The sequence below is a fragment of the Myotis lucifugus genome, unplaced genomic scaffold (assembly GCF_000147115.1).
Source record: "Myotis lucifugus unplaced genomic scaffold, Myoluc2.0 scaffold_419, whole genome shotgun sequence".
Classification (NCBI taxonomy): Eukaryota; Metazoa; Chordata; class Mammalia; order Chiroptera; family Vespertilionidae; genus Myotis; species Myotis lucifugus.
Genome location: NW_005871467.1, coordinates 525,386 through 539,547, shown reverse-complemented (window position 1 = coordinate 539,547; position 14,162 = coordinate 525,386). Strand labels below are relative to the sequence as shown.

The 14,162-nt window shown below is 37.7% G+C and overlaps 1 protein-coding gene across 1 annotated transcript in view; it reads left to right on the top strand.

Annotated features, from left to right (window-relative positions):
• LOC102430785 (trichoplein keratin filament-binding protein-like) overlaps positions 1-13,293 on the top strand; it is a 31,340-nt gene extending 18,047 nt beyond the window's left edge. Inside the window, 3 exon segments of the mRNA XM_023743912.1 lie at positions 9,195-9,422; positions 10,230-10,448; positions 13,068-13,293. Coding sequence (XP_023599680.1) covers positions 9,195-9,422; positions 10,230-10,448; positions 13,068-13,229 — 609 coding nt within the window. The 3' untranslated portion in view covers positions 13,230-13,293.
• The last annotated feature ends 869 nt before the right edge of the window (positions 13,294-14,162 follow it).

Sequence of the window (14,162 nt, the reverse complement as noted above, 5' to 3'; positions counted from 1 at the left end):
TAAATTTTTAAAAAATTTTTAAAAAATAAATTTCCTTTAAAAAATATTTTTTTTCTAGCCCCACCCGGTTTTGCCCTGGGGGGAATGGATTCTCGGCTCGGCCTGCGGACTGGAGGGTCCCAGGTTCGATTCCGGTCAAGGGTATGTATCTTGGTTGCGGGCACATCCCCAGTGGGGGGTGTGCAGGAGGCAGCTGACCGATGTTTCTCTCCCATCGATGTTTCTAAGTCTCTATCCCTCTCCCTTCCTCTCTGTAAAAAATCAATAAAATATATATATTTTATACATGCCCTTGACCGGAATCGAACCTGGGACCCTCCAGTCCTCAGGCCGACGCTCTATCCACTGAGCCAAACCGGTCAGGGCTAAAATATATATTTTTAAAAAAATTTTATTCTACTGCTCAGCATTATATATATTTAAAGTAAATTTATTGGAGTAACATTAGTTAATAACATAATTTTCAGGTGTACAACATTATAATTCAATACCGGTATACTTTTGAAACTGTGCTTATAAAAAATGTATTCTCTGTTTGTTGGATATAAATTTCCGTAAATAGCTAATGCTCAAGCATATTATTCATGGTTTAGATAGTATCTCTGATTATTCCTTGATTCTGGAAATGGTATGCTAAATTCTCCAACTATATTTTTGATTTATCCATTTGTCTCTACAGTTCCATCAGTTTTTGCTTTATTGCCTACTGAAGCACATATGATGATGATCTTTTTTTTTAAGCACAATAAAACATTTTCTTTTTTTGTCCTTTATAAAATACTAGAGGCCCGGTGCACGAAATTCATGCACGGATAAAGAGTCCCAAGGCCTGGCCGGCAATCAGGGCCGATGGAGGCCTTCCTTCCCCAGGCTGCCGGCCGGGGCCTTCCTTCATTCTGTGCTGCCCCCTGGTGGTCAGCGCATGTCATAACAAGCAGTCGAACTCCCAAGGGGACAATTTGCATATTAGCCTTTTATTATATAGGATTGCTTTAAATTCTTCATTTTCAGAAGTTATGGTTACTAATGCAATTTTCTTTTAGTTCATGTTAGTCTGAACATGACATATCTTTTTATCTTCATAGCTTTCTGTCTTTCTCTGTGATAAAAGACATTATCTGTGATAAAATTCACCTCCAATTGGTGACTTTTTAAATATGTAGAGCCCTAACCGGTTTGGCTCAGTGGATAGAGCGTTGGCCTACAGACTGAAAGGTCCCAGGTTTGATTCCGGTCAAGGGCATGTACGTTGGTTGCGGCCACATCCCCAGTAGGGGGTGTGCAGGAGGCAGCTGGTCGATGTTTCTCTCTCATCAATGTTTCTAACTCTTGATCCCTCTCCATTCCTCTCTGTAAAATTTAATAAAATATATTAAAAAAATAATAAATAAATATGTATATTTATTGATTTCAGAGAGGGAGGGGGAGAGAGAGATAGAAACAACAATGATGAGAGAGAAGCATCATTGATTGGCTGCCTCCTGCACACTCCACACTGAGGATTGAGCCCACAACCCAGGCATGTGCCCTGACTGGGAGTCGAACCATGACCTTCTGATTCTCAACCACTGAGCCACACTGGCTGGGCTGTTGTAAATGTTTCCCTCCACGTCCCGCGTGGTTCAGGGTTCAGGATCTGGAAGAGGAGCCGCACACAAATGAAAGAGAAGAGACAAGAGATAATTTGGAAATATTGGGGGGCCAGATGGGTAAGTCCAACTCAAGGGGAAGGACTTCCACTGGTGCTCAGGCCTCACCAAGCTTTTATTGATCTGGGATATACCCATAGCATAGCCCTTAGGCAGGCAATTTCCAGTAACACACAGACTAGCCCATCAGCAGGCAATTTCCAGTAATAGGCAGACTATCTTATCAATAAGGATTTATATGACTAGCTGGTGGGGAAGTTGCTTCAGCTACCATTGTCTGGACTAACTGGGTGCACAGCTCTGACCTTTTGCTAGGGCTTCAAGGGTCACCAGCCTTTCCAGGTTCTCTGTCTATACTTCTCTGCCAGTGAAGATAATAGACGGTTTCCCACACTGGGCAATTGGTGAATTTAACACATTTACATTTATTGCAATTATTATATTAGGATATATTTTTGTTAACTTATTTAATAATTTCCATATATTTTACTTCCCTGCCGGAGTTCATTTTCCAGGTTCTTTTATATAAATCAAACTTTTTCTGCTGGCCTGTTTGTTGTAGAGTTCCTTTTTTTTTTACTCTGGTCTCTTACATTCATCATACAAGTTTATTACTCAGTATTAACTAAGACAGGCGTGTCAAACTTTCGGCCTGCAGGCTGCATGCAGCCCATAACGAATATTTTTGCAGCCCAGCCAATATAACGGTATGTAAGAAATGTTTAATAAAAATTTGTAACTTAATTTTAACAATATCCTGTTACACATAATTATTATTAACAAACTACAATGTTTGCTAATTACTGATTACTATAATCATGTTGCTTTCATTTCCCTTACGCGCCTTATGCGCAGGCACACCATTTCTCTCCACTAATACTAGCTGCGAATATTTTAGCAGCTGATTGCTACGTCATTAGTCTTGTATTGACTTATTTGGTGTGCGCAACAGAAAATATTTCGCTTTTGGAGAATAAGAAAGATAGGTTTATTTGTGTTACGCTTATTAATTCAGTGTCTGATAAGTTAATGTTCAAGAAAAAAATGTTAATTTTTATTAAAATGTTCTATTATTTTATGTTAACGATTACTCTTTTATTTCAGCCCTTTGTATTCAGCATGTCTCTATGAAATAAGCCTACGTTTCTATGAAAATTGAAGCTTTTGGTTTTTTGTGGCCCACATAAACCTTGTTTATTTGGTCCGTGTTAGCCTTTGAGTTTGACATGCTTGAACTAAAATGTCAAACCTTTCTATTTCTGAAACCAGCATCTATTTAGTAAATTTTTCTACAATATCAGCACAGTAGAACTTGCACAGTATTGAAATGAAATAGAAATCATGGACCATCAGGAAGTTTAATCTATTTTTTTTTTCTTTACAGGGAGCTGAAGGCCGTAAGCAGGAAATTCAGTTGCTCACCAAGCGACTGGAGCAGCTGCATCATCACCACGAAGAATCATCCCAAACTGAAGAAAAGCGTAGGGAACAAAAAAGACCCTTGAAATGTCTGGAGGGAAAAATTGCTGTTAATGACTTTTTTCAAGCGAGATTAGACTTGGGCAGGAATAAAGTAAGAATTTTGTGAAGTATACGGCATTTCTTTGGCAGTGAAAATGATCATATTTTGTTATATTATCTAATGTTTAAAGCTGTTAATACTACTTATACTTTTTTAATATTGAAAAGAGAGGAAAATTTGCTACAAACCCTTCTGATTTTATCAAAAAACCTCTCCTCACTTCATATCTTCCCTTTCTCATTTATACATATTTGATATTTATTTTGAGGGCTTTTATTAATGTATTTCTTTATTTTAAAATATATTTTTATTGATTTCAGAGAAGAAGGAAGAGGGAGAGAGAGATAGAAACATCAATGATGAGAGAGAATCATTGATCGGCTAACTCCTGCAAGCCCCCCACTGGGGATCGAGCTCACAACCCAGGCATGTGCCCTTGACCGGAATTGAACCTGGGACATTTCAGTTTGCAGGCTGATGCTCTATCCACTGAGCCAAACAGGCTAGCGCTAATGTATTTCTTAATGTACCTTAAAAAGAGGGTTAGAGGAAAAGGAGGTCAAAGGTGGAATTTTAGGCACTTATTCAGCTAGATATGATGGGTATTGGAAATATTCCTCAAATGATTATTATATAGACCATTACCTTCTGCTTCTCTAAATCTATAGGAAAAAATCAATCCTAAAAGTGGGATGGAAATAGGTAGGATGCAATATTATTTATTTTCAGGAGATAGTCTATTTCACTACCTCTCCACAGAAGTGCTCATCATACTCAGACCTATCTTATATTATTTTTATAATTGCTATGGCTCAAAGTTTAATCTCACTCACTCACCACTCACTCATTTAGTCTCTCATTCCATTCGTCCATTTGTTTATTCATTCATTTATCCAATATGTATTGAACACTCAATTTAAAAAATTTTCAGCACTTAATGAAGTGGTATTAACAATGTCCTTCACAGAGTCCAAAGACAAATCCATCTTCTGCTAATTCCTTTCCCATCTCCTCTCAATACATTGACTAATCTAATGTATATAATGTGTATCCTTTTGTTTACATATGTTCTTTTAAATGTGATTTTTGTGCATATATTTAAAATTTGTGTAAATGATATTGCATTAAAAATTTTATTCTAGCCCTAGCCGGTTTGACTCGGTGGATAGAGCGTCGGCCTGCGGACTGGAGGGTCCCAGGTTCGATTCCGGTCAAGGGCATGTACCTTGGTTGCGGGCACATCCCCAGTGGGGGGTGTGCAGGAGGCAGCTGACCGATGTTTCTCTCCCATCGATGTTTCTAAGTCTCTATCCCTCTCCCTTCCTCTCTGTAAAAAATCAATAAAATATATATATTTTATACATGCCCTTGACCGGAATCGAACCTGGGACCTTGCAGTCCTCAGGCCGACGCTCTATCTTGTGAGCCAAACCGGTAATTTCAATATTATATACTTCCCTGCCATCTTATCCTTCTCCAGGGTTCTATTAAAAATATAAGTCATTTTCTTGAAACCACCTTACTTAATAACATAATTTTTATAGTGTACGACATTATAATTCAATACCGGCACACTTTTGAAACTGTGCTTATTAAAAATGTATTCTCTGTTTGTTGGATATAAATTTCCGTAAATAGCTAATGCTCAAGCATATTATTCATGGTTTAGATAGTATCTCTGATTATTCCTTGATTCTGGAAATGGTATGCTAAATTCTCCAACTATATTTTTGATTTATCCATTTGTCTCTACAGTTCCGTCAGTTTTTGCTTTATTGCCTACTGAAGCACATATGATGATGATCTTTTTTTTTAAGCACAATAAAACATTTTCTTTTTTTGTCCTTTATAAAATACTAGAGGCCCGGTGCACGAAATTCATGCACGGATAAAGAGTCCCAAGGCCTGGCCGGCAATCAGGGCCGATGGAGGCCTTCCTTCCCCAGGCTGCCGGCCGGGGCCTTCCTTCATTCTGTGCTGCCCCCTGGTGGTCAGCGCATGTCATAACGAGCAGTCGAACTCCCAAGGGGACAATTTGCATATTAGCCTTTTATTATATAGGATTGCTTTAAATTCTTCATTTTCAGAAGTTATGGTTACTAATGCAATTTTCTTTTAGTTCATGTTAGTCTGAACATGACATATCTTTTTATCTTCATAGCTTTCTGTCTTTCTCTGTGATAAAAGACATTATCTGTGATAAAATTCACCTCCAATTGGTGACTTTTTAAATATGTAGAGCCCTAACCGGTTTGGCTCAGTGGATAGAGCGTTGGCCTACAGACTGAAAGGTCCCAGGTTTGATTCCTGTCAAGGGCATGTACGTTGGTTGCGGCCACATCCCCAGTAGGGGGTGTGCAGGAGGCAGCTGGTCGATGTTTCTCTCTCATCAATGTTTCTAACTCTTGATCCCTCTCCATTCCTCTCTGTAAAATTTAATAAAATATATTAAAAAAATAATAAATAAATGTGTATATTTATTGATTTCAGAGAGGGAGGGGAAGAGAGAGATAGAAACAACAATGATGAGAGAGAATCATCATTGATTGGCTGCCTCCTGCACACTCCACACTGAGGATTGAGCCCACAACCCAGGCATGTGCCCTGACTGGGAGTTGAACCATGACCTTCTGATTCTCAACCACTGAGCCACACTGGCTGGGCTGTTGTAAATGTTTCCCTCCACGTCCCGCGTGGTTCAGGGTTCAGGATCTGGAAGAGGAGCCGCACACAAATGAAAGAGAAGAGACAAGAGATAATTTGGAAATATTGGGGGGCCAGATGGGTAAGTCCAACTCAAGGGGAAGGACTTCCACTGGTGCTCAGGCCTCACCAAGCTTTTATTGATCTGGGATATACCCATAGCATAGCCCTTAGGCAGGCAATTTCCAGTAACACACAGACTAGCCCATCAGCAGGCAATTTCCAGTAACACACAGACTAGCCCATCAGCAGGCAATTTCCAGTAATAGGCAGACTATCTTATCAATAAGGATTTATATGACTAGCTGGTGGGGAAGTTGCTTCAGCTACCATTGTCTGGACTAACTGGGTGCACAGCTCTGACCTTTGCTAGGGCTTCAAGGGTCACCAGCCTTCCAGGTTCTCTGTCTATACTTCTCTGCCAGTGAAGATAATAGACGGTTTCCCACACTGGGCAATTGGTGAATTTAACACATTTACAGTTATTGCAATTATTATATTAGGATATATTTTTGTTAACTTATTTAATAATTTCAATATATTTTACTTCCCTGCCGGGGGTTCATTTTCCAGGTTTCTTTTAGATAAATCAATCTTTTTCTGCTGGTTTTAAAGCTGTATATTCTATTTTTATTCTGATGCTGGTGTTCTCTAAGAACACAACTTATTTATTTAATATTGCCGTAACCGGTTTGGCTCAGTGGATAGAGCGTCGGCCTGCGGACTGAAAGGTCCCAGGTTCGATTCTGGTCAAGGGCATGTACCTTGGTTGCGAGCACATCCCCAGTGGGGGGTGTGCAGGAGGCAGCTGATGGATGTTTCTCTCTCATCCACGTTTCTAACTCTCTATCCCCTCCCCTTCCTCTCTGTAAAAAATCAATAAAATATTTAATATTTACAAGAATGTCATACCTGTTTGGTCTCTGACCTCAACCCCCAAATATATTATTATTCTCTAATTTCTTAATTTGTGGGCTATTTGAGTATACTTTCTCTGTTTTCTTTAACTTGGCCCTGATTATTTTTAGATAACCACTAAACTTGAACAAGGTATATGATCACCTTCAGTTGCATATCTTTTTAAGCATCCTCCTTTTCTACATGAATTTTTAACAATTGGATCTTTGGCAAACTTTCTGACACCACGTGTGCCTGATAATATTTTTATTATACCCTCATATTTGAATGACAGTTTGGCTGGATATAAACTTGTAAGTTCAAAGTTCCTTCATAAAATTCTTTGAAACTATCTCCTTGCTTCCCCTGTTACTGTTGAGATGTTTGATATCAGTGTGATTCTTATTCCTTTGTAGATGATTTACTCTTTCAGGAAGCTTTTAGACCAGCCGTGGGCAAACTACGGCCCGCAGGCCAGATCCAGCCCGTTTGAAATGAATAAAACTAAAAAAAAAAAAAGACCGTACCCTTTTATGTAATGATGTTTACTTTGAATTTATATTAGTTCACACAAACAGTCCATCCATGCTTTTGTTCCGGCCCTCCGGTCCAGTTTAAGAACCCATTGTGGCCCTCGAGTCAAAAAGTTTGCCCACCCCTGTTTTAGACTTTTCTTGTTTACTTTGATGTTCTTAAATCCTATATAATAAAAGGCTAATATGCAAATCGACCGAACGGCAGAATGACCGGTCGCTATGATGCGCACTGACCACCAGGGGGCAGATGCTCAATGCAGGAGCTGCCCCCTGGTGGTCAGTGTGCTCCCACAGGGGGAGCGCCACTCAGCCAGAAGCCCTGAGCTGGGCTCATGGGGAGCGGGCCTAAGCCATCAGTCAGACATCCCCTGAGGGCTCCCAGACTGCGAAAGGGCACAAGGCCGGGCTGAGGGATCCCCCCACCCAAGTGCACAAATTTCATGCACCGGGCCTCTAGTTTTATTATAATATGCTTAGATATGTGGTTTTTCCTTATCTCTCTTGTTTGCACTTTATGAACTTTTTTAAAAAAGTATGTTTTATTGATTTCAGAGAGAAGAGAGAGGGAGAGAGATATAGAAACATCAATGAGAAAGAAACATCGATTGGCTGCCTCCTGCATGCCACTTACTGGGGAGCAAGCCAACAACCTGGGTGTATGCCCTGACTGGAAATCTAACTGGGACCTCCTGGTCAATGCTCAACCACTTAGCCACATTGGCAGGGCTGAACTTTTTAATCTAAGTCTTTCATCTGTCAATTTTATCATTTATTTCAACATTTTACACTCTCTATTTCAGTGATGGCGAACCTTTTGGCTTGCGTGTCAGCATTTTGAAAAACCCTAACTTAACTCTGGTGCCGTGTCAGATATAGAAATTTTTTGATATTTGCAACCATAGAAAGATTTATATTTTTGATATTTACTTTTTATATTTAAATGCCATTTAACAAAGAAAAATCAACCAAAAAAATGGGTAGAGGTGTCAGAGGTGTCAGAGGTTCGCCATCACTGCTCTATTTCTTTGTTTTAACTCTTCTTTTTTATATTCTCTCCTTCTGTGACTAGTATCTATTTTATCTTTCCAAAATGTTTTTATATACATTTTACTAGTTTTTTATTTATATATAATGAAAATATGTGGTATCTTTTTAAAACCCACACCTTTTTTTCTATTTTTTTTCCTGGTAGTAAATTTATAAATTACAGGTAAGAAAGAATACAATTAAAATCACAGGGAAAGAAGGGACATATGTAATACTTTTAACAATAAAGATAAATTTTTAAAAATCACCAGTAATTCTACCACTTGGAGATAACCAGTGTTAATAGGTATATTTCCTTCTGATTATTTTCCATGTATATTTTGACATAATTGAGATAGGCATAGTTTTTTTCATCCTGCTTCTTTCATTTAACTATATCGTTAGTATTTTCTCTTACTAGAAATTTTTGAAAACTTGATTTCTAGGAAATCTGTAATAAATCGTGTCATTTATCTAATTATTCTTTTTGACATTTGCATTATTTTTATTTTTCATGTTATGAATAATGTAAATAATATCTTGGTGCATGAATTGTTATCTAAATATTGGGTTATTTCCTATAATACATTCCTAGAAAAGTTGCGGTAACCTGTGCCACCACCTGGTGTTAATAAAATTGTCTACTTAACTTTACCCTTGATAGCACTGAGCCATCACTTTTATTGTCGTATTTTACTTTCTGGATTATTTTAATAATGCATATTTATGGTGAAAAAATATTTTACTTATGTAAATAGTTTAGTCTGCAGTTTATCAGTCTAGAGTAGATCTGGTTTGCTAATGTAGAACACCATCATAAAACACAACTTCTTTATTTCAATACTATTGATTTCTTCAAAGGAAAACTCCAGGACTAAAAATTCCCGAATAGATGAGAACAGCAAGATATTTAAACAGCTACAGAAAGACAACAAACAACAAACATTAATAACTATTAAGCAGAATTTGCAAATTGCAACAACTCAAAGATTAGAGGAAGAAATTCAGCAACTTCAGAAACAGCTCAGTGATTTGAAATTGTCAAATAAAAATATGAAAACCCAACTGACAAGAGTAAATGTCCTTAAAGTAAGTAAAGGAAGTGAGGCTTTCAAAAATGTATTTAAGCTTTGATTGTTACTATTTTAGCTGCATATGTCTCATCAAACTTTTAAAAATTAACGTTAAAATTATTTTACACGCATAAAAAAGAATGTATATAATATTAAAGCATATATAATAATAACAGTTGATGCCTGCAAATCTATTACTAATCTTAAAAAAAACAGACTAATCTCAATTCCATGAAAGCCCTTAAGTATTCCTCTTCCTACTCCTCAAAGGTAACTTCTGGATCCCTTGCTTTTTCGTTTTAGTCTTATTTTTGTCTTTTTTATTGAGGTAATAGTTAAACATTTTAGTCATTTTGGGGTTCCTCTTTGGACCTTCTCTATTTCAAGCTTCAGTTGTAGTATTTCAAATATACATTTTTAAAATCTTAAACCACAGGTGCACTAAATACTTATTGATCACCTTTTTTATCAGCAATATTTCTTACTACAGAGCCACTTATTTTCTCTGTTTCTGTATTTAATCAGCACAGGCTGTACTATAAGACTTTTGAGGACATGGAACACTTGTTCACCCTCTTTTAACCCAAGTGCCTAGTTTATAAAAGTGTTCAGTGATTGTTGGTTATTGATGAGTATGATGGTGGAGACATGTTCTCTTAATTCACAAGTTGTGGGATTTTGTTTTCCATGTATCTACCTCTTTTTTTTTTTTAAGGAAAGAATAGAAGCATGAGTTATCATTCATCATGCCTACCTATTATTTAAAAGAGATCTAATCACAGTCATCTCCCTTTCCCCCAACCTTAACTTTATACCCTCATAGGACAAAACAATTCAGAAGCTCAGGCAATCTTTAATAAAAGTTGAAGCAATGAAAGGGAAGACAGCTATGAAAACAGATAACTTGAAAACTACATTAGACCCGACCAAGCAAGAGGCAAGATGGGACAAAGACGGGACCCATCAGATCTTAGATGCTGTCACTCCTGAGCTCTGCACATCAAAGAACACACTTGAAGAAGTATCAGGACAACCACAAGAGGTTTTTTTTTAAATTTCTTTTTGTTTTATTGCTTAAAGTATTACAAAGGGTATTACATATGTGTCCTTTATTTTCCCCGCCCTTGACAATCCCCTGGCCTCCCCTACCCCCCAGTGTCTTATGTCCATGGGGTTACGCTAAAAGGCCGGGAATTTTAGGTCCTGGGGTTGTTTTTTTTCCCCCCCTTTTTCCCGCCCCCCCAAACCTCCCTGGCGGGGGTTTTTTTTTTTTTAAAAAAAATTATAACTATATTAAGATTCTTTAAGTCAGTGGTTGGCAAACTACGGCTCGAGAGCCCACATGCAACTCTTTGGCCCCTTGAGTGTGGCTCTTCCACAAAATACCACGTGCGGGCGCGCATGTACAGTGCGATTGAAACTTCGTGGCCCATGCGCAGAAGTCGGTATTTTGTGAAAGAGCCACACTCAAGGGGCCAAAGAGCCGCATGTGGCTCGCAAGCCGCAGTTTGCCGACCATTGCTTTAAGTTGAAGTGATAAACACTCACCTCAACTTAGACTCCACCTAACTTAGACAAAAGGGAATTTATTGGCTTATGGAATCAAAAGGAGTTAAACAAGCAGAGCTCTGCAGGGGCAGAGATGTACCTGGGCCCTAGGATGAGCACCTGGAAACTTGTAAGGCCTTCCTCAGCATCTCTTCTTGGCAGCTCCCTGTGTCATCTTGTCTATCTGACTGAAAACCACAGAGTTTGTTTGTTTTTTTTTAAATATATTTTATTGATTTTTTTACAGAGAGGAAGGGAGAGGGATAGAGAGTTAGAAACATCCATGAGAGAGAAACATCCATCAGCTACCTCCTGCACACCCGCTACTGGGGATGTGCCCACAACCAAGGTACATGACCTTGACCAGAATCGAACCCGGGATCCTTCAGTCCACAGGCTGATGCTCTATCCACTGAGCCAAACCGGTTAGGGCTGAAAACCACAGAGTTTTATAGTTGAAGAGTTTCTGGGACAATAAAGAGAATCCCAAGAAAGGGTCTTTATAAGCCCAGCTCAGATCAAATGCCTATCCTTGGTGAATTTACAGTGGTGATAGTGGGATATATGATGATCTTAGCTTAGGTTTGCACACACATCCTCTGACTAACCAAAGACAGGGAGGGCAGAGATGATGGAATAGAAGTTCAGGGGAAACCATGTGTTTGTAGCTGGGTCACTTTCTAGGACAAGAGGGAAGTGCTTCTAAATTTGCCTAGATTTTCACTGTATTTATAAAGCACGTATTTTAAGAATTCTTAAAAGCCTGATAATTTTGGGCTATTGTGGGATTATGTCATACCTTCATATATTAGTTGCTTAAGAAATATGCAACTTAGAGTCTTAAAAAAATCAAGGCATGATACTATCATTTTTTTCTCTTTTTTTTAATAAATATATTTTATTGAGAAGAAGGAAGAGGGACAGTTAGAAACATCGATGAGAGAGAAACACCGATCAGCTGCCTCCTGCACACTTCCTACTGGGGATATGCCCGCAACCAAGATACATGCCCTTGACCGGAATCGAACCTGGGACACCTCAGTCCACAAGCCGACGCTCCATCCACTGAGCCAAACCGGTCAAGGCCTTTTTCTCTTTTTTAACTTGTGCCTATTCACATTTTTTATTGTTTTTTTATTCTTTTTAGTGTTCCTTATTATATTTTCAGTCAATCTCTTCTCCTTTGGGCATTCTGTAGTTTAGTCTTCATTTCTGAGATTTTGTCTTATTCTTGCTTGAATTCCATCAACACTTCTTTACCCACAAAGCATCTTACACATATATTTTTTCTATTCGGAAATCATACCTTTAGAAAGGTGTTTTTACCCCATGTCTGCTGATCCTTATCTAATTAATATTTAATTCATATCAGGCATTGTGTCAAGCATGTCTCCCCTGCTTCGTGGCTCTTTTGGGGAGAGTATTTTCATCACCTGAACAGTCTGAGTGATACTGCCTTTCTTATTTTCTCCCAGCTCCCTTTCTTGCCCTTCCCCACTTGCCAGTGTTCTGATCCACCGGGTCTCAGACTTGTTCTCAGTATTAGTATTTCCCCATTTATGCATTCTCCCGTTTCTGGGATACCAGTGGAAACTAGATGCCTCCTCCAGCGTGGACCCTGGAGCTGCCTCATTTGATTTCGGATATTTATTCCCTCGCTTACAGGCAAACTGAAGTCTGGGGTATTCTCTAGTTATGTTTTAGACATGATTTATGGATGTTTTTATCTGCTTTCCTTGTTGATCATTATGGTTATAGAAGGATGGGTGGAGAGATATGTATTTAGAGAAACGTATTTGCTGCTATTACTCCACAGCAAAACAGAAGTTCAAAAAGAAGTTACCTTACGGATGAAACATAAGCAGCAATAAAATTAAGTTTAGTCTATAAAAGTGTAAAAATAAGAAAAAAATCTTAAAAGAAAATTTTACATAAAGGCTACTTGTAACAGAGGAGACCATTTTTCTAGATTAAAAATACTTGAATATAGGATGTTATATTTCACAAAGAAATGTTTAGTAAGACTAATTTTCTCATACCAATTTTATCGTATACAGTAAGTAGGTGACCAAAACTAATGACATGTCTCGAATTTTGTGGTGGCTCTTTGAAGGAAGTCGACTTTCGAGAAACTATCATAAAGATGTTGGGATTTAACATGAAAACAGCAGACAAGGAAATTATCACTCACCTAAGACTTGTTATCCAAGCTTATGAAGCATCTAACAAATCAAAGATTGCTTCTGATTGTGAGACTGGACAGAATAACGCATAAAAAAGTTCTGCCTTCTCATTGCTGCCAACAAGAACTCAGCAGATACAGACATTTCCTTCAACATCTTGAGTATGGCTACATGATGAATTAAATGCTTCAGAAATTTTTTACTTCAATTTGTTCTCTCCTTTGATGTTTGGCATTCAACTTTTGTCATAATCATAAATGTTCTATGCATTTACTTATGGTCTAGTCTAGATTGTTATTTGTACTATGGTAATATCCAGTTATATTTATTATTAACTGTATTTTAAGCAGTATATTAATCAGAACTTTTGTTTAGTTAGAATATTTATATCTACCAATATAGTTAACAGCCTGTTTCTAGAATGAAAAATTTATTGGCTATGCCCACTTATGAATCCAGGTAAAGTTGTATTCTATAATTTGAATCTATTTTATCTCTTTGGTAACTAGGTGTGAAAATCAGATATGAAATATTGTAGGGTAGGAAAATAATCAAGAATTTTTATAATTGTTCAATAAGACTGTATTGTGTTTTTTATTTTCTTAGCATTTAATATTGTCTGTCAGTGTTTGCCTAATAGTAGGCCAATTTCTAAATTAATGGGCTACTTTCTAAATAGTATCATTTCTAATTTATTTTATTTAAAATAGTTAATTGCTCTTCTTCCAAGGGAATTTTAGATTTATCTAGGATGTCCTCTGTAGGAATGTCAGAATCTAGATAGGCCTGTGGAGACTCAGTGCCTGCTGTGGTCATTTAAAAGAATCTGCTGTGGGGCTTAGTTTTAGGGGGTCTTCAGGGTGGAAGGAGTCAGGTTACATTGGATTTTACTGTAGAAGCACTTTGGAAGAAAATGATTAGCTTGAATACGCACTCTAAGAAAAAATGAGAATCACTCTTTTAAAAAAATATTTTTATTGATTTCAGGGAGAGGAAGGGAAGAGGGATAGAGAGATAGAAACAAT